Source organism: Nothobranchius furzeri, chromosome 10 (genome assembly GCF_043380555.1).
Source record: "Nothobranchius furzeri strain GRZ-AD chromosome 10, NfurGRZ-RIMD1, whole genome shotgun sequence".
In the NCBI taxonomy this organism is placed as follows: Eukaryota; Metazoa; Chordata; class Actinopteri; order Cyprinodontiformes; family Nothobranchiidae; genus Nothobranchius; species Nothobranchius furzeri.
In genome coordinates this window covers 46,848,769-46,874,118 of record NC_091750.1, presented here as the reverse complement: position 1 = coordinate 46,874,118, position 25,350 = coordinate 46,848,769, and the positions used below count along the sequence as shown (strand labels likewise).

Genomic DNA, 25,350 nt, shown 5'->3' with positions numbered 1-25,350 from the left:
ATTTTTTGAGATAGGAGTTTTGGGTTTTCATGAGCTGTATGCCAAAATCATCAATATTAGAAACAATAAAAGGCTTCAACTACTTCAGTTGTGTGTAATGAATCTAATATATATGAAAGTCTAATGTTTATCAGTACATTACAGACAATAATGAACTTTACCACAGTATGCTAATTTTTTGAGAAGGACCTGTATGGCGCCTTCAAAAAGGCATTTCACAGTGATAGTAACAATGCTCCAACCTGCTCAGCATCCAAAACAGTCTATCAGAGGTGTGACCAAGTCCCTGCTTTGCAAGTCACAAGTCTTTCCAGTCAAGTCCAAGTGAAAGACAACCAAGTCCAAATCGAGTCCAAAGTAAATGATCTGGAAGTCCAAGTCAAGTCCAAGTCCTTAACTTTGAATTTTCAACTCATAATCAAGTCATCTGTCCAACTTCAATTTAGTGACAATAATAAATAAATTCCAGAAATAAAGCTTCGTAAAGCTTCATTTATTTGCTCAAACAAGCAGAAAGGGCAACTGAAATTGATTATAAACAAAGTGCTGCTGAATTTAGCAGTACAAGATCGAACCCAGAACGAAGAATGATTCATGATTTTTGTCCATGTCGTGTCACTTTTGTGCTAAAATATCAAATATGCTCGTCATCATCAAGTCAACAGATGCAAGTTGATTCAAGTTGCAAGTCATTGGCGTTCAAGTCTGAGTCAAGTCGTAAGTCTTTATAGATTTTATCAAGTCAAGTCAGAAGTTATTAAAATAATGACTCGAGTCCAAGTCATGTGACTCGAGTCCACACCTCTGCAATCTATACATTTTTACTGATTGATTCACATAATTATCATTATGTAAAAATTGAATGGCTGCCCAAGTGACTGTCCAACATGTTGTGAAGTGGGGATTTGCCAAGGAATGAGGTAGAAACCCAACATTTTTGTTGTCAATGTTAGCATTAGCAAAGACTAAAATATTAAACGTTGCTCATTTTCACATCAAGTGAATTTAGGAGACTTGCTGGTGCCTCTTCAAATAGCCGAGGATGGTTTCCTTGGAGGAATGTGGTCTGGATAATGAGTAGTTCGTACTTTTGTGTCAGCGTAGAGCTTAGTGATGCAGACACGCCTGATAGATCAGAAACAAATCAAATTCAGTTTAGCAGCAACAAGGGGCTAAAAAATCAGCCTTCTCCCAAAACTATTAATATTGATTCTGAACCCTACATCATGTCAGAAATCCTTTTTACACATTTACAGTGTTTAATCCAAACAAGAGTGAATATGCTGAAAACTCAATAGCATACATCAAAGTTAGCTTATTTACACATGCTAGATATGTCAAGGGAAAAGTTCATTTTCACTCAGAAAAAAAAAGGAAAATTGTGTATTAAATGCATGAACAACCAGCTTCATCTCATAAAAAGCTAATAAAAAAACACAGTCAGTCTGGTTGAATCCAGATCCACAGCACATTCAGGCCTTCTGTCCAACAATAGACGCACAGGTCAGTGGAAGCATCCAGCACTGGAGGCTCCAGCCCGTCCAGAAAACTCTAGTGCTGCCTCCTCTCCCCCCAGTGGTGCCAGCTGGTCCTAGTGAGGGGTCCACACAGCCCTGACCCTGAGTGAGGCCTTCACAACATGTCTAAAAATAACAGAAAAGTACAAGAGATGGAGTGTGTGCACACACAGCCGTGTGTCCATTTAGGATACGCCTCTGTGCATTTTTCTAGTACATGGCATCGTTATAAATGTCCGTTCGCAGGCAGAACAGGATCCCTCCACCCAACATGAAGACGGTGGCCCCCCAGCCCAACCCGTAGCCCCAGTTGAATTCATGATAGACGTGCAGAACGTTTCCGTCAATGAACTTGATGGGATAGAGGACCAGAGCGCAGGCCTGCAGAACCACTGGAACCAGAGAGAAAACCATTTAAATCATAATTTCATTCAAACTATAGAAACACAATTTCTATAATCTGTAAATGCCATTCTATTTCAATAAAGTTTTCAATAAAATTATTTTAAGTAGTTTATATAAAACCTTTTAAAAATTATATTTGTTTATGATCGGTTCCACTCTGTTTTTGAGAATACCACACTTGCAACTTCAGAGTTTCCAGGCCGCTCCCTGCTGGTGGAGGGAGCTGTGGAGCGGAATGGAGCTGGCATGTTGGAGCTGCAGTCTGCTTTTAGCATGTTTCCTGTATGGTTCAGATCATGAACACAGTTGATTTGTATGATTTAGTGATGAACTTCTGTAGAATCTGATGAAGGCTGGGGAAACGTGTCACTAGTTAGATTATGGTGATAAAAAGACGAACACACAGGGAGGAGATAAGTCCCACTTTGACCACAGATAATAATGGACACTAGGGGATGCTAAAAGCAAGCAAAACTGCCAAGTGTGTCTTTAAAGAGCAAGTCACCCCTTACAAGAAGCGAACTCCTCTCCCACTTCATGTTTGAACAATGCAACAAATGCTGTTGCCTAGCAGACCGAGAGGGTGGAGCCACTAACAAATACACACACTCACGACAATGTGACATCATAATGTACCAGTTTACATCATAGCATACCTCTTAGCCAATAGCGGTGGCAGATTTAAATTCAAATGCAGTGAAGAATTTTTACCTGACAACGGCACAACACTGACAGTTTCAGGCAGAAAATTTAAATTTTAACTAAAATGCACTAAAGTGCTAAACTATTGACTACACGTGTCTGCAGCACGATTAGACACGCATTTATATAGTTTATCAGAAAAAAATTGTTGATTTGGGGGTGACTTGCTCTTTAAGTAAGCCCAACACCTTTTGTCCACAATTGAATTCAAAATACTTTATAAACTTTTTGGTTTCTGTATTTGCTTATTTCACCCAAACTAAAATGACGTATTTTCAGCACTTGCATGTCTTTGAGCAGGGGTGGGGTTAGGGGTGGCTACTAGCGCTCAAGCCCCAGATGTTTTCTCAAAAGCCCCAAATTTTATTTTAACCTTTGAGGAGTAAAACAATTGTTTGAAAGTGGCATGCAGAACCAAAAAGCTGCGTAGTGTAGCCTGCATACAGCCTGCTGGAGTCTCGCTCTTCAGCAGCCTGCAAGCTGGGCCTATAAACGCACCATTCTGGTGTGGCGTTGCACAAATTTTGCAACATTCGTTCCGCTTCGCTTGGTAGTAATATTGCTGTAAATATCTGTCTGAGAGACAGGCTTGGGGAGGCTGAAACATGGATGTTAGGAAGGTTTTGTTTTGTTTTTTTGGACCAAAAGAACCACAAAAGATTGAAAGCAAAAGCTGGGTTGATTCAGGTTTGTGCACCTTATTTAAACCGCATCAGTAAAGTTGTTCTGGAAAGAAAATGAATGACTACAAAATAATGTTACGTAGGTTTGATGGGAATAATCCACACAAGCTGGGACAATTATCATAAAAAGGAAATGAATGAATAACAGAGAAGCTGAGTAAAGTAGAAGTATAGTTAGTACATGAAATAAATAAAAAGAATAAATTACTTAAGTATATGGACTTTATTAATTCATCATTTTAGTTCAAGTTTTTTCATACCCTCCCATTAAAGGAAAAAGAACAGTTGACAGATGTTTATATTAACAAAGTAATAGCAAATCTAAAATCATGACATTGGTTTAAAGCAGTGGTTCAACAGAAATATAAAACACAACCATGAACTTGGATTTGTTGAACAACACTTTGAGAAGACTGCAGCAGCCAAATGATTTTGAGACTCAGTCAGACGTCTGCTGACAGGTGTTTTAACCCTCAGCCCATTAGTGAAGTCTTCTCATTTCTGGGTTTTGTTTCAACTGTTTTTTTTAATAATTACAATTCAAAAGCAAAGTTTTATTTCAAGGCTCAAGAACCGTTACTTTCTCCAAGTGATCACCACTCTGATGCACACATGCACCAAAGACTTTATATACAATCATCTAGTTGTAATTATTTTACTTTCAGATGCCAGCAGTGCTTATTTATGCTATGAGTTTAACTTTTTCTTTACTTGTGTAAATGCTAGGACTGTTGCACTTTCATTGTGCTGGCAGCACATTCTGTACTTGAGCAAAGGCAGTAGAGCCTTCTAGTTAGGGATGTGTGTTGGGGAAATTCTGGCGACACGATGCGTATCACGATACAGGGGAGACGATACAGTATATCACAATATATTGCAATACATTCAGTCAGACGATATTAGCGATTTTCTAGAGACTGAATTTATTACAGGAGAATTCAATAAACAATCCAAACTGATATAACATGTTTAAGACGTTAGTTCCTTAACAGGCCCAAAACAACCCTCACACTACAGAAGAAATGGTAATAATTCCCATCAAATTAATCAGCAAACCCAGCACTACATGGCTATCTAAACAATGTTTACCATTAAATACCATTTTTACCATTTTTCGAGGAATAGGCTTCAAAATAGGCCTAGGGCTTAAGGGGCTAACATGAGGTATCTGAACCATAATAGAGGGATTTACATTTCAGTGATGGAAGCAAAACTCATTGCACACTGCTAACCACTAGTGGTCGGTGTTTGAATTGCACCAACATTTCTTCCGATTCTTCCAAAAATTAGATACATGGCTTTTAACTCATCTACTGCCAGCCGTCTCCTGATCAGAAGAGCTCTTCATGGCCAGCATTTTTACTGTTTTTTTAAGAGTCACAGAACAATGCACGCTAGGATGATGTTGACGCCCAAACTACCACAACAAAGCGGAGACTCACCTCTTACATCAGGAAGAATCAGCGCGTTTCGAGCATTATCTGTTCTTTTATAATCTGTTGTCGAATTATGATCGGCAGAAGCTTATACGGTTCGTGCCTCACTTATTTTTACAGCAGCAGCCCAAAACGATCTCCTAACACATGGATTTTCTGCTTCCTGATCACATGACGTGTGACATATGCGGATGAAGATCGGCTTCAGAGCTGAGATGTTTGTTCTCACGGTGCGGGGGCTCATTCCGACCCCCACACAGTAAAAAAATGCAAATGACGACTTTAGTCGTCATTGGCAGTGAATTAGTTAAATATCGATATAATATCACTGAAAAATATGTCACGATATATTGCTATATCGATATTTTCATACATCCCTACTTCTAATTCTAACAATTTTTGCCTTATTATAATTTAGGTGTTCTATATTAGTTATATTTTGAGTTTCTAATAATTGCAGTTAACTTTTGTGAATTTTGTCTTTTCTTTCATAGAAGGATGTGAATACATTTAAGGATTACTGTCTAAACATGGCTCAAATCCTAATGTAAAAATCACGAGAATATTAGTTTTATAAAAGCTAATAATAAATGTATTTGAATAATCTGGTGCTTTTTGTCTGCTTTAAGATGGTCAAAAAGTTTATATATTTCTAGGGCTTCACACTATATCACAAATATATCGTTATCGCGAAATCAGCATGCACAATATGCATATCACAAAGAACAGATACATATCGTAATTAATAGTCAGCTCAAATATTTGCTACACATAATGCATTCTGTCATTGAAACGGAGGCATGATGGTTTTTTAACAACTCAAATAGAGCTCTTCACCCATTTGGCCAATTGGGTGGGCTCTCATAGGTAAGATGTCCGCCCCCGAGGCGGACGGCACTTAATTTTGATGGTGAGCAAACACCTGAGTTAGCTTTGTTCGTCTCTTTCTACTTTTCCCGGGATCCACTGTTTGCCTTTTCTTGCTCGTTTTCTTTTTCCCTTTCCTCACATCTTTTGCTTTTCTCAGTTTTATGAATTTTTTTGTCATTTTTTAATTTAATTGTTTTTTTATTATTTTTGTTCCTGAGTTAAGTTTTTAATTCATGGCAAGTAATATCATCATCACAATATTAATCACTGTTATCTCATATCGCAGGTTTTCCTAATATTGTGCAGCCCTAAATGTTTCATTAAGAAGTAGAAAATCACTTATCTAAGCCCCGGATCTTTTTCAATCCTAAATCGGTCCCTGTCTTGAGTCCTTTAAAATTATAATTAAAGCAAGAAAATGTGTCATTAACGACCAATCAAATGGTAAACAAACACATCATCAGTGCCATCTATACGACCGACATGAGGGAAAGCAATGTGGTGTGAAAACTATTATAAAAGTTAGAATTTATGTCGTAATAAATTGCAAAACAGTATTTTTGAACTTTCCTGTAGTACTTAGGTCCTCCACTAGAGGGCATGTATAGAATGTGATACAGCAGATTTCTGAGGAATGTACTAATTCTCACAACACATGATCACAGCATGCCCTATATGTTATAAACTGTAAGTCGCTTTGGATAAAAGCGTCTGCCAAATAAATAAACATAAACAAACATAATTCTGTTAGAGGTAGAGCTCTTCAAAACATGTTAATGATTAATATAAGCTGACAATTATAAAAGCAACTACAACACACGTTTATCCTTTACTAACAGGCGTTTCTGTGCTCATTCAACCACTCATTCACGCCTTCAGTCTCCAGTCAGCCTAACAGGCTTGTTCTTGATCTGTGGGAGGACATCAGAAAAAGCCCCAGCATGCATGGAGAGAACATACCAACTCCACACAGAAAAGGTCTCAGCTGTGGTTCATACCTGCAACCCTCTCACCATGAGGCTACAAGGCTTCCACCTGCACCACCATGCTGCCTGATCTCATGCTCTCCACCACTCACAATCTCTGCAAGTGACTCATACAATTTTCACCTTATTTTTCAAACATATGAGCCAATAAATACTGCAGAGCAAACAACAGAACAGAAAAGATGAACAGTTTTTATTTTTATTTTGGAGTGGTGTTGCTGTTCTGTTGTTCTGACTTTAAAACGTTCTAGAGATGTGAGGAAACAATAACTGATGGTTATTTTATTTGAACTCCCAAACACATTTAATGGTGTGTGAGTCATTTTCGTTCAGATCTTTTAAAAAGTAAAATCTTACGACCGATTTCCTTTACATGCACTCTAGGGGACTCTTGAGGAAAGCTTTTTGAGGGAAAGTGACTCCACCTTTCCTTCCTACAGGACTGAGCAGGAGCAGTGTGGGAGGAATGACGGTAGCCTGAGACTGTGGTCGTGCTGATGGACGCCAGGCTGAGCTGGCTGAGGTCATATTTCTGGAAAGAAAATAAATACCACAGTCGTCCTGCCAAGAGGTGTTTAACAATCCAGCCTGCTGCTCTGCTCGGGACTCGAAGTCTGCATGGAGACATTTTTCTTGAAGGCTCTTAAAGCAATTACACACAGGAAGGAGTATAACCCAGCATTCCCATGCGTTTGAGTAAATGAGGACCAGTCAAAGCCCGAGTCTTTGACACATGCAGCCACAGAGGCTCTTTTCAGTCACACAAGAGGAATCCTAATCTGTAGGTTGTTAGTTTGAACATATATCTGTTTTACCAACAGCAAACACCACAGACACATGGGCCATTTCTCAATACTCAAGAACACTAGTACATTCTTGTGTACTAGACAAGTATGTTCTTGGCAAGGTCACCAGAAAGTCTGTTCTACCGAGTACGGGAGGACGAGGACGGCATTTGGAACAGAACCGTACTCCGCTGTCTCCTGGGCTGGCAACAAGCTCTGCTTTTTGCTAAAGTAAAAAAAAAAACAACTTGACATAAAAATAAATGTCTAGTTTGTTCCTTAAATAACAAAATAACAACAAAAACATATAATTTGTATTATAGTTGGTCCACTTTTGTTCAAAACTATTACAATACTAGAATTTCCCGCTCTTTACTGAATAAAAAAAGTTTATTTTTCATCAGAACGAAGCTACTGTGCTTTTATTTTGATAGTGGGTTAGTTAATTAGCATTTTGAAGGATCGTAAAGAGTAAAACCGATGAGTAAAACCCAAACACACACAGCAACATTTACAGGTTACACACGATTATTTACAATAACAGACAACTTTATATTATTTTATTTATTTTTCTAATATAAAACAATGTAGGAGTTGGCAGATGGATGAAGGATCAGAGGAGGTATTCATCACCAAAAACAGCACTTTATTCTCAACTCAACTCCTAACTGCTATATCTCCTTGACAACTGGTCTTCACAATAAAAGCATGTACTTCCATTTTCTTTGGTAGTAGAATATGCCCTTCTGATTAACACATCAACCAAACACCACAACATTACAGTTTTAGCTTTCTCGTCTGACGTTCAGAGGTTAATGGTTTGTGGCACAATGCATTATGGGAAACTTTGCTGTCCCAAGTTTGCAGAAGGATGCATTGATGCATCCACAATACAATGGGCGGAGCAAGAACACATACGGGATCTTTGAGCAAACTTGCTGTTATGCATACTTAGGATTGGAACAGTCCTTGGGCCATCGTTGATGAAGTATGTGAGTACACAAGTACAGACAATTATGAAGAGTGAGAAATGGCCATGGTTTCAAAATGTTATGACTAATTAGAAAAGGTATACCTGGTGAATGTTACGGAAGATGATTAGGACCAATGAAAAGAAAAAAGAAAAAAATAATTCCTTTAATCCCAGAAATTTTCATTCTGAGGAAAAAGTCAAAATTTTGAGAATAAAGTTAGAAATCTTTTTTTTCAGTGGCCCTTCTGTAGTATATGAATAAATGTAATGTAATATTTTACTGATCATTTGTCTGTTTATCATCTGATCCACAATGTAAGAAATGAAATGTTGAATTAACTTAACCAAGTTATGTCAGCTGGTTCCACTAAACCCAGTTGCTTAGATGTAAAGTAAACATTGTTATGTTAAGTTTAAAAGTATTTTCACTCTTTACATAGGTTTAGTGGAACCAGTTAACATAACTTGGTTGAGTTAATTCAATATTTTGTAATCTACGTAGCAGCTTTTACAAAGAGAATATTGCATTTTTCTGTACGACAAGACTTATTCTGCAAAGCAAAAGGAAAATCAAACCACAACAGGAATTACTTTATTTCACTTTAAAGGGGAACTAGGCAGTTTTGGCTTGCTTTTAACACCTCGTAGTGTCCGTATGTGGAATTGAATGCAAAACTTCTCTCCTCGCTGTGCGTTCGTCTTTTTAACACCTTAATCTAACGGCTGAAATGTCTCCCAGCCTTCATTAGCGTCTACAGGAGTTAGTGACTAAATTAAACAAATCAGCTGTGTTCATGATCTCAAACATGCAGGAAATGTGCTGGGAGCAGACTGAAGCTCCAGGTATGTCAGCTCAGTTTCCCAGCAAGGCGGCCGCCAGTCTGAAGTTGCAAGTGGAATATTCTGGCAACAGGGGGCGATAAGAGCTGGGGGGCCTTTCATTAACCCTGTAGGGTCATTTTAGCACAAACTGGCTCAAGAACATGATTTAAAAAAGTTGCAGTTTCCTTATAAAGAGCAGAAGTGGTGCTCTCTGTTACTAAAGACCTTCGATTTCCAATGTGGTCTGCTACATGGAAACATGTTAAAACATCATATATAGATTTTTCACCTAAAAACCTCAAACATTCTTTTTTATTTTAGATGCTTTTTCTTGATGGAGACTTTTCCTAAAGGCATGAAGTCAATCAGAAGTACTTATTTCTGACAAACAGGACATTGGTTTTGTTATTGTTAACTTAAAGGGAGCATGAACTCCGACTTAAGAGTTGCACGCGCGCGCACACACACACACACACACACACACAGTTAGACTCTGGTTTGGCTGGAGCAGCCATCCAACCACAGGCATAGCTGTAGTGAGGAGGACTCTGGTGGGTTTCTTCCCCTCGCTGACTCCATTTCAATTGTTAGATTTCAAATTCTGCGGCTCAAGGACCAGCAGCTCCCAGACCCCTCCCCTTCTTTAAAATGCCTGTATGAAAACTGTAGACCAAGCGCTCATCCATGAAAAGCTGGAACTCTGGCTGCTTCAGTAAAGGAGACGTACCTGCAGTGAAGAGGAAGACCGCTACAATGCGGTAGTGTTGCCTCTGCGGCCCCCAGCAGAGGGAAATCAGGGACACCAAAAAGGCCACCAGTGTAGCGACGGCACCGGCCCCCAGCAGCACCAGGGTGGCAATCTGCCAATCTGCAGGACAGGACACAGGCAGGTTAACGACGAGCATCGCCACTCGACAACAAAACCATTATTCATGGGACAACACGGCTGAACTGATGACAAACACAAAACAAGTGCTAATGCTACATGGGGACGTGAACGGACCAACGTGGGTTTTATCAGAACCACAAACAACCGTGAGTGCTTAAAATTAAAGCCTGAATGCAGCAAGACTAGGTCTTAAACAAGCTTCAGGCTTATAAACTACAGTGACTCATGTAAATGTTTTATAAACATATTAAATCTGTGGTTCAGTGGTGTGAAATCAGAGTGAAACCTGATCTGAGGTCCTGTCTGCAGAGCTGAGAGAGGTTGTTGTGGTTGAGTTCAGCTGTGCAGTCAGGGTGAACGGCCCCCAATCACACAGGTAAACAACACGCCACTGGGAATGAAATCCACAGGTTTCTGAGGAAGTGGGAGACGATCACAACCACCTTCAACATTCCTCCAAAGAAAAGGGAAAAAAGCTGAGAGAAAATCCTGATTCTGTAACTGACAGTGATGATTTTCATCCAGAACAAATGTGTAAAACTTCAACAGGGCTGCAGCATCATTTTCCTCATATTAACCTTTTCTTTACATTTCATCTTTAGCTTCATCACTCTGGATAGTAAGCTCTGGGAGACAAATAAAAACAAAGGTTTTAAAAATATCTCATTTCAAAATGTCTAATCAAATACCTACCTTCCTTCCTTCCTTCCTTCCTCCCAATTTCAAAATTTAAATGTTTTTTTTGTACCGCTCCAATTCAAATTGTCTGACCTCTGGACTAAAATAGGCCGGACCAATCGTGTGTCAGTACCAGTGGCGGTTTTACCATTAGGCATTGGTCGGTGGCCGCCTGGGGCCCACTTATGTTTTCCAGGTGTGCATGATAAATGTCATTTGAGTTACTGTGATTGGCTAAAGACAAAATATGCTAGCCAATGCCAGCCGAGCACTACCTTGCACATCCTCCAATCAGCTCAAAGTATTCCACCAGATAGCCCTCCCTCTTTCCGACGGTTTCTGCTTTAGAGATTCCTGATCGAAAGGTGTAGACTCGACATGGGGCGGGGCTACACAGAAAAATCTGGCTGCTGCCAGGTTAGTATGAACCAGGGGAAGACCGATTTTTCGGTCATCCGATTGATCGGGCGATATTTGTTATTTTTTTATTAAATCTGATTTAAGTCAGGCACATTCATGGGCAGCCCGATGTTGTTACAGAATTTAATGTAAATGTATTTTTACATTCAATAATAACATCTGCATAATAAATACTCTAAATTACCTTTATTTGGGTGTCTGCCTTTAACACAGAGCAGAGCACAAAGTTAAGATTTAAGTTAGTTTATTTCACAGTTCAAAAGCTGATTCAGCTGATGTCAATAGTGACATTTTAGCATAAAAATAAAGTGGAAAATGTCTAGAAATCGGCAAAAAAATTGAAAATACATATCGGTCATCAGCTGATCACGCCTCTTTAATATCGGCATCAGTATTGGTAAGAAAAACCAATATCAGTTGACCTCTAGTATGAACGAGCTGCTGGTTTGAAACTGGTCCCATGTTTCCCCTCGAATGTTTAAAGGTTTTAGTTTATTAGGAGTTGTGACTTGGGTCTGCCAGGTCTTTTCTAGTCTATCGTTAGAGCCACAGCAACTTTAAACACATTTACTCCTAACAAGCTAAACTCTTCACATCTAGATTCTTTCCTGGCGAGACGTTAACAAAAATAGATTTGTCTCCTCAGCCCTTTAGTCCGTTCCTGTCATGCATTCAGCAGAAAACGTTTTATTTCCTCTCTTTGATGTGTCAAACCACTAAGACTCCACACAGCTGAATAATCTGCTTTAATCGCAGCTCAGAAGTCTGTTTTTGTGGGTTGAGTCTGACAGTCTCTGAGCTCCAGGTTCATCTGAAATCAGAATGAGGAGAAGAAACATCTGAGCTCAAATGAATCGAGGCTTCAGAGAACCACCTTTAGTTCATTATGTGGTTATATTATTAGTTTTAACTCACATCAAAACACTGCTCTCACATTACAGCTGTATTGATGCTGCCAAATGACGTCATGCAAAAAATAAACTGGAGCTCTGAGAAGGTGTGGATAATCGCTCTCCTTTTGCCCTTCGGCAATCTTCACCTTTGACCGCACACACACACACCCCTCCACTGTTGTTTTAATGAGCCGTGGACACACTCAAAGCAGTGAGACCACCTCCCATTCACCCCGACACATTCCACAAAATCAGAGCGCGCTCCACAGGCTGAGGTTTCCCTCTTTGAATCTGGGAAAGTTTAACAGAGTGATGGCGGTAAAAAAAAAATCACACAATGGAGTCCTGTAAAAAGTTTCAAATTCTATGGCAAGCAAATTTCACAAAAAAGACTTGTTAGGTGTGCAGGATTTTAGGGGCTCTACGATTTTGTTTTTTAAACAAATGCAGCGATTCTGGTTTAGAAGGCCGATACTGATTTCAGAGTTTAGTACACTTGACCTGTTGATACCTGTTTGGCTGATCCCTGGACATAAACTTTTACACATCTGTTGTTTTATGAATGATCTCTTAGAGATGGTGAGTCCACTGATAGGAACAATGATGGATTTGCTTTTGGTATAAAAAAAACGAACTTTGTTTCTGTTAAATACACAGTTGTTGATTAGTAGAATTAAATAAAGAAATGTAGTGATGCAGCTAAAACAAAACAGTGATTATAGTTGGCAAAAATCAACATGATGGTCTTAATTAGTGATCACCCAAACCGAAACTCAAAAATCCATGGCAAGCAGGAATAGAAATGACTATATTCATTTATAGTGATTTGCTAAACGCTAATTCATGCTAACAATCACATATCTTGCAGGTGAACGTTTTTACTTCAGTAATCAAAATGTTTCATATTTGTCCTTAAAAGAAGCATTCTGATGATCGTAGACGTTTGACTTTAATCAGAAAAATTGGTATTGGCAGGACTGAGCAAGAGTGAGAAGAACAAAAAAAATCGGTATCAGACCTCAAAATCAGAATTGGTGTTGTATGCTGGAAATCTACAGATTGATTCACCTCTACATCAAACTCCCAAAGATGTGTAAGAGTGGATTTATTTTCATTTTACATTAGATTTTATTCATTTTTCTACCACAAAATATCATAATAACAACCATGAATGAAAAGTAAACAACACGTCGATCAGCTGTTTGCTCGCTGCTAAAAAAAAAACTCACAAAATCAGCTCATCGGTGACAGTTTGCTTGATGGGTGGATAATCTAAAAAGAGTTCGTCACTGACTCCACGTCACTCCTCTGGTATGACAGAGCCTTGATGTTTCATGGGCTGACCAACGGGCCAATGGAAACAAATTCCACCTAGCCAGAGGTGACAGATGTTGAGAAAAAACTTACAGAAATGTGTAAGAATAATTTTATTTCATAACTTTACACTATTTTAGAAAAGAAATGCATGTTTCAATCATTTAACAGCTACTTAAGCCAGGTGAATTTTAATAGCACCTAGTCGGGAAAAACGGCTCTCCCTTGCACTGCCTCCAACATGCCTCCATCTAAAAGGCTAGGTTATCCAGAGTTATCTCTGTAGTTATGCTGCTATAGGCTTAGACTGCTGGAGGACATACTGACCACTTTCCACACTCGACTACTTTGTTCTACAATTTGCTCTTTAACTGTATTATTTCCTGCTGTTTCAGCTGTTAACTTTATTTTCTCTCTAAGTGTTTTTCTCCCCAGAAGAAGCTACAATGATGTTCTGCTGAGCTGTGGTGGCCTCATGGAGGGGGCCATCGGCTTGAACACTGCTGCTAACCACTTAAACATTCTTCCTCTCCTGATAATAACATTTTACTTTCTTTGACATTGAATGTGCTACTACTAGTTTACCCGTTTAATTATAGATTCACTAGGATAAATACAATAAAGTTTATCTCTCACCAAATAGAATATTTACTAAGAAATCACAATGTAACCATAGAAACACTACTTGATATGTTGTGTGTGTGTGTGTGTGTGTGTGTGTGTGTGTGTGTGTGTGTGTGTGTGTGTGTGTGTGTGTGTGTGTGTGTGTGTGTGTGTGTGTGTCTGCTCTGTCTTCTCGATCCCCAGTAAGTCATGGTGGATGGCTGCTTATGCTGAGCCAGGATCCTCCAGAGTTAAAAGGGAGTTTTCCTCTCCACTGTCGCTAAATGCTTGCTTAGTATGAGGATTGCTGATGCAATTTGCTGGGTTCCTTATACAGGAAACTTTTTACTGATTGGCTGAATGAACTGACCTGTATTGGAATGTTTACTGTGTGAGGTGCCTTGAGACGACTCTTGTCGTGATTTGGCGCTGTATAAATAAAATTGAATTGAATTGAATTAAAGCAGTAAACCTAAAACATGCTGTTTTTAGTCTAATTGATTTGAAATCAGCTGTGACTGGAATCGGTCAGTATCAGAGGAGTGACATTGTGGCATCATCAAGTCATCTCCATGTCATGTTTTTGTTCTGCTCAGCAACTGAACCAGGTTAATTCACTGTGCTGATTGAAATCACCTGGTTTAATTGCTGAACAGAACAAAAACATGACATGGAGATGACTTGATGATGCCACAATGTCACACCTCTGGTCAGTATTAATAATGACTGCCTAACCAATGATCAGGCCATCTGAAACTCTAAATAAGAATGTTTTTGTGTCCATGAGCTCAAGTCATGTAAACAATAACAAACCTTCCATGAAGACAAGAACTGCACATTGACATCGACCTCCCAAAACCACAATCGGTGCTTTTTCTAAGAACTGTTTTATCATTTTTGCCTATATGACCCTGAACCTTCAGGGCTCAGACCATCCTTGTTGTAGAACCTTAAAAATGTACACACATCATAAGAACTGCACAAAAACACAATTAGGACAATTTGAAGATTATTTAAAAAATGATAAACAGATTCCCTAAACTTTTCTCTTTTGCACAGATCCACCAGAGCAACAACAGGTCACATGAACATCTCCCAACCTCCAAGGACACAAAGTTAAAAACAACTCGAGCTCCTACCAGATGTGAGGGTGGAGAAGCAGCTCCAGTGCGCCTCCTCTGCGGGATGTGGAAACTTGCGCTGGGAGCACGACTCCCACAGGGACAGGGAGAAATGTTCGGCGGTGACCCAGGCGGGGCTGAGCAGAGCCACCAAGTCCAGAACCAGAGCCAGGAAGACGCAGAGCAGCGCGATCAGCTTGAAGGGTCGGAACACGCACACCTCGTTCACGGACATCTTCTCCTTCATTAACTGGCAGCAGAAGCGTCCTCCTCCACCAGAATCCTCACTGCTTTGTCTGGGCAGCCCAGCTGGGAGAGTGGACCGGGACACGTCCGGATGGGGCGAATTTTCAAAATAAGGGCTGAGATACTTGTCACATTTGAAATAAACTCACGTGTTGATCACGTCTTGATTACTTTTTAGAAAAAACAATAGTATACCTAACGAATGCCGGTATGGTTTTAGAGCAAAAAGAGCAACAACACTTGCATTGTTAGATTCTGTAGAAGAAATAACAAGCTCACTAGACAATAAAATGCACACTATTGGAATATTTTTCGATCTACAGAAAGCGTTTGATACCATCAATCATGATATTTTATTAAGAAAATTAGAACGTTATGGTAGAGGAAAGGCTTTAGATTGGATTAAAAGTTATTTGAGCAAGCGAAGGCAGTTTGTGAAATTGGGAAATTATTGTGGTGTTCCACAGGGGGCAGTGTTGGGTCAAAAATTGTTTCTTATTTATATTAATGATTTATGTAAAGTGTCAGTAGCAGTAAAACTGGTGTTGTTTGCCGATTACACAAAAATTTTCTGCTCGGACAGTGATCTTTAGTTGTTAGTGCAGGAGATAAGTAAGGAATTAGAAAAGATCAAATTATGGTTTGATACAAACAAATTATCATTACATTTAAAGAAAACAAAATTAATGATGTCTGCAATTGGTCTAAACAATTTGAAAATTAAAGATTAAATAGGTGGAGTGAATATTGAAAATGTGAAGGAAATAAAATTATTAGAAGTTCTAATTGATAGTGAAGTGAACTGGAAACCTCACATTAGCCAGATAAGGAGCAAGGTGTCCAGGACTATAGCAAGAATCAGTAGAGCAAGGCAAGTTTTAAATCAGAAGTCTCTATGTATGCTCCACTGTTCATTGGTCTTGCCATACTTCACATATTGTGCAGAAGTCTGGGGAAATAATTATGCAACATCAGTGCAGCCACTTGTTATTTTACAGAAGAGAGCTTTAAGGATCATTCGCAGGCTTTACAGCTCATACAATACACTTTTTTGGAGTCCAAAATATTAAAATTTAAAGATCTGGTGGATCTAGACTGTTCAAATTTCATTTAGGGCTAAGTGTAATGACTTACTTCTTGATGTTCAAAAAATATTTACTCAGAGGGAAGGAGGGTACGTGTTGCGAGGAAAACAAAATGTTATATTACCAATGGCACATAGTAGGAAGAAGAGTTTTTGTGCTTCTGTACATGGGATGAAATTGTGGAATAACTTAAATATAAAGCGGAATGTATAAATATAAAACAATTCAAGGAGAGATTTAAAGAAATTATTTTTTGCGTTATAAAAATGAAGGGCACTGAAGTGGAAATGTAAAGTTAACGAGGATGCACGACTGGGAGAAAGTTCTGTTGGAAAATTTTGTTCCTAATACTTTGGAAATGCTATTGCCAACTTGTCACAATTTTGTATAAATAAATATGTTTTTGGTTTTGTAAAATGTATGGATATGTGCTGCAATTTTATATTAGAATTTGAAAGGGGGTTGGAAGTAATAAGTGTTAAACTTCAGCCCACTCCATTTCAAGCAGCAGTGACTATAAAATGTCGTATGTTTTCTTTTCTTACATAATGTTTTATGTTCGATATATTGTGCATTGTTTTTCTTTCTTTTTGTGTGCTTGAAACAAATTGATATTGATTGTAAATGAAATAAAAACAACTTACATTATATATGTATATGGAACTTACATTGCCCTGCGATGGACTGGCTCTCTGTCCAGGGTGTGCCCCCGCCTAATTGCCCGTTGACCGCTGGAGATAGGCACCAGCGCCCCCCCCCCCCCCCCCCCCCCCCCGCGAGCGGGTTCAGAAAATGGATGGATGGATGGAACTTATATGTATACACACACACACACATATATATATTATATAAGTTATATATATACTTATATAATGTCAGTTTTTTCATTTATTATATAAACATAAAATTCTATAATATATGTATTATTATATTATATATTTATTATACAATTATATGATATAATTATATATAATATAATATTTAAAATTATAATAAATATACAGTATGTACGTGTGTGTGTGTGTGTGTGTGTGTGTGTGTGTGTGTGTGTGTGTGTGTGTGTGTGTGTGTGTGTGTGTGTGTGTGTGTGTGTGTGTGTAAAATGAAAAAGGCCCAGCAGAGGAAGTACTTCCTGAGGCAGCTGCATAAATTACAACCTGCCAGAACAGTTGAGGCAGTTGCAGTCATTTGGTCCATCCTCACCTCCTCAATCACCGTGTGGTATGCTGGAGCTACCACCAGGGACAAGAAGAGGCTGCAGTGTTGTATGCTCTGCTGTGAAGAACATTGGCTGCAAACTCCCCTCCATACAGGACCTGTATACCAGGACATCAGTCCTGCATGTCGGATCACAGCTGACCCGAGTCAACCCGGACACAGACTCTTTTTGCTTGCTCCTATCTGGCAGGAGGCTCAGATCCATTCAGACCAGAACCTCTCGCCAAGAACAGTTTCTTCCCCTCTGCTGCCAGACTCAAAAATGACAATCCTAGGTCTGCCCACTCCAGTCGCTTGGTTTCAGTCACATGTGTTGTGTTTGTACCTGATCCTCTCTGATCAGTACCTACACGGTATTGTATATAGCAGCCGTTTCTCTAATTAGTACCAAAAATAAAAAGCAGACCAGTGAACCAAACTTATTTAGATTTTTCACATTTTTCCTTCCTCAATTTCTTTCTTTTTTCTTTTTTCTATCTCTCTTTTTTGACAATGATAGTTAAATGCGCTCACATGAAAAAGCATTCATCAAAAATGTTGCACATGAACACATTTTTATAAATAAATAAACTGGATAGAAAATAAAGAAAGACACGTTTCCACCCTCTTTGACCAAAGACAGATTAAAGGTCATGAATCAAATGTCCTGTAGATGTTGTAATGCCATCATTGTCCAGCAGAGGGCAAACACGTTCAACATTTCAATTCTAACACAAAAAGTCAAAACTTCTTATTTTTCTGTTCCTGTGTTATTTAACATTTGTTATAAATGCACACAGAAATCTGCTGCGTGGTGAGAAATTATTGTGACATTTCAGGAGAATGAGGCTGTCTGTTAGCTTTCTGCTCTTTTCTCTCAGAGACAGTGTGTAGCCTAAGCTCTGTCATACTTTTACCCACTTTAGTAAATAAACCTGAATAAAAGTTGGTTTAAATATCATCCACAAAAGCTGCAGATTAAAAAAACAATAAAAATCTTTTAAACTAAACATCAGGCTGGATTTGGTCTACTTTGGTCTACTATTGTCATCTGCTGGTAAGAATATATAAATATATATTTATAATCAGAGGAGGATTGAAATCATTGTTAAACATTTTAAAAAATGTCCAGGTTCTGATAAATCCGAATGACTATACATTCATAAAGTATCAGGATACAGAAATGTAGATAAATGTCCATCGTTTAATATGCACAATATTTTAGCTTTTCGTGACAATTTTTGGATTAAAAAATGATGTTATAATAAAACAATTTTGGTACAAACACACAAACATAATCATTCTGAACAACATAGCAGAAATTCAGACTTGGATGTTTCAACTTTACATCAGATGAACCAAAAAATGAAGGAAAACTAATTATTTTAACTTCTTTGCACCTTAAGTGTAATATTTATAGCACGACTCGGGTTGCGAATGACCACAGTCACCAATTCTTGTCATGTCTGATCTCTGAATTGTGTGAACTGAAACTCTAATTTCCCTCTGGGACAAATAAAGCTTTCTGATTCTGATTCTTATATTAGTAATGTGAATATTAATCTTTTTGCTTTCGAAAGAAAAAACAGTTTCTGTATAGACCTGTCTACGTTAGGGTGTGAAATTTTAAAAAGAATTTGTCTAAAATGTAAATGTTTTATTAATCAGCTGCATTTTTTCTCTTTTTGATTGTGTCAAATGCTGATTTCTAATTTCATGAAAATACAATATACAAAACAAAAAGCCCAGATTTTGCTGAAATACTTCCAGGTTTCTTTTCACGCTGCAAAAACAAAGAGTCTGAGTCCTGCAGCCTTCATGTTGTGCCTTTTTCTTTTTTTTAATTCCTCCCCTATCATTTGGAGTCTGGATTAGAGGTTTTCAGCATATCTGACATAATGAGAGTTTCAGCCTAATGCCACCCTTCTCAGTCCTAATAGTGCTGCCAAGCTGCCAGCAGGGCATCTGAGTAGAGCGGGGTGGGGGGGGGGGGGGGGGGGGACAGAGCCCCCCTCCTCCCCGACAGGACAGGCAGAGTGCTCTGTCATCCTCCTCCAACAGTCCCTCATTAGAAAATCCGCAGAGCAGACAAAGCTACTTGAGACAGCGAACGGGTGACTCCCCACGCCGTGCTTTGAATGAGCAGAAAGGGGAATCCAGGTCATGTTGCACTTTTCTAGGACCCTCTCTCTCTAACTCACTGAACCGCCCTCCTGCTAAACGCCTGTTTAGACACATCAGAAACAGCTAATATTATTCAGGCTTCTGCCTACATGCAACATCCTGATTTATAAAGATTCATAGTTAAACAAATGATATAAAATATGGAATAAAGATCATTTAATAATCTGTGACAAAGCAGACGGGATGGCTTTATTGTGTCTCTGATGAAGAAAAGGCGTCTTTCCACACAAAGTCCCCCCTCGTGGACGTCCTGAAGAGTCCGCCTGTGAATGAGCTTCCATGGTAACTGACAAGGTCCTGTTAAATGTTGCTGGCATCACAGCGGAGAGCTGTCGCGCTCATCTCCAACACCTCCATCACTTCACCAGGAGCCATGCTGCTCTCAGGCTGAGACAACAGATGTGTCTCTTTCAGAATAATTTCACATTAAAAGCCTCGTAGATCAGGAAGGTTAATGACTGTAATATAATTACGCTGCTCTGGCATCTACCCTAAATGTCAGGTGAAAACATTTGTTGCCAAGTTATCCAAAAACACATAAGGAGCTTTGAGAGGAAACATTTTAATGACTGATGAGGAGGATTTAATAATTTTCTGTTTAATTTTTAAACAGTCTGAACCAGATCCCTCTGAAACAGCTAAAATCTACAAAAGTGACCGACAGGCTGAATCAGTGTTTGAACAGATTAAATAATCTGCACGTCTGACTCGTGTTTCTGAGCATCCTCATTGAGCCGTTAATCTGTCCTCTTGCTACCTGAGCGGTCTGAAGAGCTCACGCTCATGTTGAACGTCAATGAGGATGTCTCTTGTTCTTCTCATGCTCGGATTCAGCAGCTTCATGGTCTTTATGCTACACCTTTGTGTTAGAAGTGTTGACTTGTTCTTCTGCTGATGGAGGCTTTGTCTCAGCAGCATCAGCGATGCATCATCAGAAGAAGTAACTGACTCAGGTGATGACGCTCTCGTCTCTTTACCCATCAGGCTTCGTCAGCACGTTTAAAGTTTTGTGCTGGACCAGTTTAGTGCTGGAGTAAAGGACAGAGCCAGAGGGACTCAAAGTGGAACAAAACATCCCCTTTAGTGTAAATAAGGACGCTGTTTATATTAAAGTCTCTAAATTCAACAGAGACAGATTTGTTTATGTGAAACTCTGTTGCTGTTGCGTACGGAGGCCGCGCTTGGCTTGTCCCGCTGTGTCTCTGAACGTCCACCTGTCTCTCTGTGGCTCGGCCACTTCGGGCCTGTCTGCCAGCTTGTGGACATCTGTTTACTTCCTCCTCCATCAGTCGTCATGGCTGCAAACCCCCACCATCCGCCCCACCTCCACTTGCTGGCTGTCCATCTCCACCCTTTTTCTCGTGTTTCCCCAGACACCAGCTGTGAAGCACTTATGCTTGTTCATCAGCCCACCTTCTACAGCTCTGGGGCTGAAGCGCTCTCTGTTCCTGCTGGCTGGTTGGTGTTTTATCCAAACACGAAAATCCAAGATAAGCTTATTATTCTGTGGAATTAATTTTCTAAAATGAAATGTGAAGATAAAACACATCCATGCATTTCCTGCCATGTTAGACTCTTTATTGAAAGAAGTTATATAAAAAAGTTGGTAACTTGGGAGTGATGTTGTCATGTTCTGATGGGAATCGTCCTCCAGGAAAAACGTTTGAGTTAAAAAAAGAAAAACAAAAGGCATTGTGAGATACGATCAATATAAAACTCCTCCTCTGAGACTGAATGGAGTTTTATCCAATTAGGAACCAGAACAATTGAGTTTCAAGCCAGCGTCTGACAGCATTTATATCCCGCTTTTGTTTCGTTTCAAACTTTCTGCTCAGTTTTGATTTCACTCATTGCTCTGATGAGGCCCGTTGAACTGTGAAAAGGTCAAAGGTCAGCAACCTGCAACCTTTTTATCGGTCATTTTTGAATGACGGAGACAACAACTTAATAAGCGTTAAACACAAGCGTCCTTCCTCCCCCCGAGGGCTGGTATTCAGCATGTTTTAGTTGTTTCCCCCAGTGGCGGATTTAGCTATTTGGGGGCACAAGGCGAATGCAGACATAGGGCCCCCTTACACAAAATTTTTGGCAATCTTACCTTTAACTGGATTTGCGAAACCCTCCCCTGTTCTGCCATGATTTATTTTCACTTTTTATTAGTCCTCCTCTTTTTTCCTGTCTTTCTCCCTTTGAGTGCTTTCAATATTTGCTCTGCTTTCTTCTTCCTGTCAGTGCTCCTGTGCTTTTGCCTTTCTTTTTTTTTCTTTCAATTTTCCATTTTGGTCTATGTTTTCTTTCCTTTAAACATTTTCCATTGTCTCTCCTTTTCTGCTTCCTTTTGATCTTTACATTGAAATCAATGTCACTTTTGGAAGTGAAGATAAAAGCTTTTTTTCCTTCTCCTATTGGAGCTACTAGGATAACTCCATTTCATGCTTAATGTTTCGACTACTGCTTTGAGTTTGTTACGAATTCTCCCACCTCTCTTCTTCTTCTTCTTCTTCTTCTTCTTCTTATTATTATTATTATTTGTGTTCTTATGGCACTTGGCAAACAACAATTTGGTGCATTATCGCCACCAACTGGATTGGAGTGGAATGACTACAAATCACTTCCTGTTTGTGCATCCTGTCTTAAAGGAATGGCCCATTGTGGTATTAACAGAGGGGTGCCGGCGGTCAGGGCTAGGGCCCCCAACATAAGGGGGCCCCAGGCAGCCGCCGACCTATGCCTAATGGTAAATCCACCACTGGTTTCGCCACCAGGTCAGGAGCTCATCAAGCTCAGCAGAAGCTGTTACTCGCCTGCTGATTCAAATCAGTTGTGTTGAAGCAGGGAGACAGCTAAAACATGCTGGACACTGTTGTCTACTCCTGATCCACAGAATCTATAGTTACATACTACAGTTTAACTATAGTGAAATATAAATTGTTGACAGGAGTTTTCATATTTAAAACAACAGACAGGACCAAACTCGTAAAGAGGATTAAAAAAAGACCTTCATTTTATAATTCATTCCCACTTTGCTGAAATGTATCACTAATAGCTTCTGGAGATCTGATCTACTTTAATCCTGGTAGAAAGTTACCCAGAATGAACAAGTGAGTTTTGTTGAATTGTGACTCAATTAAACTTTTTTTTAAGAAAAATTTATTTTAAATCAAAGGGTTTTGTTTTTTATTGTTATTAGAACAATTTGACATATTTTTGTTGATGACCAATTTCAGAGTAAATCTGTGTTTACAAAGACCAAACCTTCACACAGCGTCTACAACACGAAGCTGTCTGAAACCAGATATAAACCGACAGATTTTCATTTAAGAACTTCTAAAGCTGACCTCCATATTCTTTAATTTTGTCCATATTGATTAAAACTGATCTAATTTCTGAGTTATTTTTGGTCAAATGAAAAAGAGTCGCTGCAGAGAGACCAAAAGGCAGCCTTTGGCCCCAGAGCCGCAGGGTGCAGATCCTCTGAATATCGTTTCATAACTTTAACCTTTTTGAATGAAGGCCTCATTAATATGTTTACATGCCTGATGCTGACCAGTTATTCACATTCACTTATTTTCCCAAAGTTCTCATGTGAACAAAGAGGACAGTTTTGGAAAGTCGCTGACAGTTCAGCACCCAGCTGAGAGCCAAATAACCCAAATCTGCTCCTCTTTCAAAATCCCTCCAAACCCTAAACCCTTCTCTACTTCCTGCGGCCCTCCGTCTTGAGGGAGGTGTGGGGCAGCCAGTGATCAGAGTGAATTAGAGTTATGTGTGACATGCAAAGGAGAGGCTCCAGAGTGTGACAACAGCTGAGTTTTAACATGAAGCTTTTCTGCCTGAGGGGGGAGTGAAGATGACAAAGAGAGACCAGAGCCTGCTGTGAAAATATTCAGCTTCCTGAGTTGGCTCTTTAAAAACCAAGACCTACACCGGTCCTCTGGTTTAGGAGGATCAGTTACGTCAAAAAGCAGAATTAATTATGGAAAATGGTTACAAACGTTCAAATGTCTCATCAATATCCACACCTCCAGCAAGAAAAATGCCTTGTGCAGCTCTGCAGCTAATTAAAGGAAAACAAGTTTGGAAATTTAAAAAGCAGAACTTGATGCTGATAAAAAACCCAGTTTCATGAGAGCGCCTTAACATGATGGTGAGGGTTCTCAGTCATCCAGGTCATCGTAATCCAAAGGGTTCAAAAGAAGGCGACTGGACTTCTTTGGTCTTGTCAATTGATAAAGCTCCTAGGATGAGAAGCGAAACGTCTTCAAGAAACCAAAGAAGTCCAATTGAACCCTTTGGAACAGCTTAATGAAGAAAACTGATCGAAGATCCATGGTTTGTTGGAGCAAATACTATTTTATTTAAAGTTCATTGCATCCTGGCTCATTATGATGAAATATTGATAGCTAAAGGGATACTTTAGAGGCTGGCTTGCTTTTAGCATCCCCTAGTGTCTGTTTAGTAAAACCAAAAGTGAAACCTATCTCCTCACTGTGCGTTTGTCTTTTTACCATCTTAATCTAACAGCTGAAATGCATCCCCAGCCTTCATTAGTGTCTACATGACTGGTTCATCATTAAATCAAACAAATCAGCTGTGTTCCTGATCTAGGACATGCAGGAACGTGCTGGAACCAGACTGCAGCGCCAGATATGTCAGCTCCACTTTACTTAACAGGAACCAGACTGGCACTCTGCAGATATTCTGGACACAGAGGGCGGTGGGAGTCTGAGTGGTGTGGTATGTCATTAACCCTGTAAATGGTTGTTTAGGCAAATACTGGCTCAAGAAAATGATTTAAAAACATGAAAAAGTTGCATAGTATATGTTTAGGGGGTTTTAATGTTTTCTTTGGTCCTTCTATAGGAGAACTTCCTGTAACTTTATACATTTTAATTGAGGCCTGATTCTGAAACTCATCATGGGGAAACGTTTTCCCAACAGTTCATTTGTTTTGGCTAAATGTTTCTCTTGTATGTGCCACATTTCAGCCTTTTGGGAGAATCTCATGAAAACTCATGTACAACGCTACTTCTGCCATGCTTTAGTGACACTGATGCTGCATTCATGCCTACAGCACTGCTGTTTCCTTTGTTAAAAATCACAAAGCTGGGGAGGAATCTTTGATGTTTCTCAGTTCATCTAATGAAAACTGTGAAGATCCAGTCACAGGTAACTACTAACTAAAACCCCAACAAGAGCTCACGGTCACAGTTCAGAATGCACAAATGTAAAAACTAACTCCTTCAATTATTTATACAGAATTATTTATGATAATTTTGAAAGAAAAAGATGACTGGATGGATGAGTTTCTCCTTCCTTTTGCACTGGTATCCATCAGCTGCAGCACTGTTTACATGAAGGGTTCCTCAAGGCTCTGTCATGGGCTCAATCAGAATTGTCATGTGCAGCATAATAGATTCAGCTGTAATGCCCCGCTTGATATCAACATTTTATTAGAGATGCTTTTGGTTGTTTTTACTCTCAATGGAAATGAGAGAGAACGGAGGGAGAGGAAAAGAAGAGGAGAGGGTGATTCACAAA

The 25,350-nt window shown here is 39.3% G+C and overlaps 1 protein-coding gene across 1 annotated transcript; it reads right to left on the bottom strand.

The window, feature by feature from the left end:
* Window positions 1-1,499: 1,499 nt before the first annotated feature.
* On the bottom strand, window positions 1,500-15,422 carry LOC107386446 (transmembrane protein 47). The gene is made up of 3 exons (XM_015960835.3): window positions 15,116-15,422; window positions 9,907-10,047; window positions 1,500-1,909 (listed from the first exon to the last, which is right to left on the bottom strand). The coding sequence occupies exons 1-3, from the start codon at window positions 15,342-15,344 to the stop codon at window positions 1,728-1,730; spliced, it is 552 nt and encodes a 183-aa protein (XP_015816321.3). The 5' UTR covers window positions 15,345-15,422; the 3' UTR covers window positions 1,500-1,727.
* Window positions 15,423-25,350: the final 9,928 nt, after the last annotated feature.

What these genes read in the sequence shown, in the direction of transcription:
- LOC107386446 (XM_015960835.3), bottom strand. Translation starts at nt 15,344, where the DNA reads ATGAAGGAGAAGATGTCCGTGAACGAGGTGTGCGTGTTCCGACCCTTC. An exon ending in CTTCTCCACCCTCACATCTG is followed by an intron (nt 10,048 to 15,115) that starts GTAGGAGCTCGA and finishes CCTGTCCTGCAG; the next exon opens with ATTGGCAGATTGCCACCCTG. An exon ending in GGTCTTCCTCTTCACTGCAG is followed by an intron (nt 1,910 to 9,906) that starts GTACGTCTCCTT and finishes CTCTGGTTCCAG; the next exon opens with TGGTTCTGCAGGCCTGCGCT.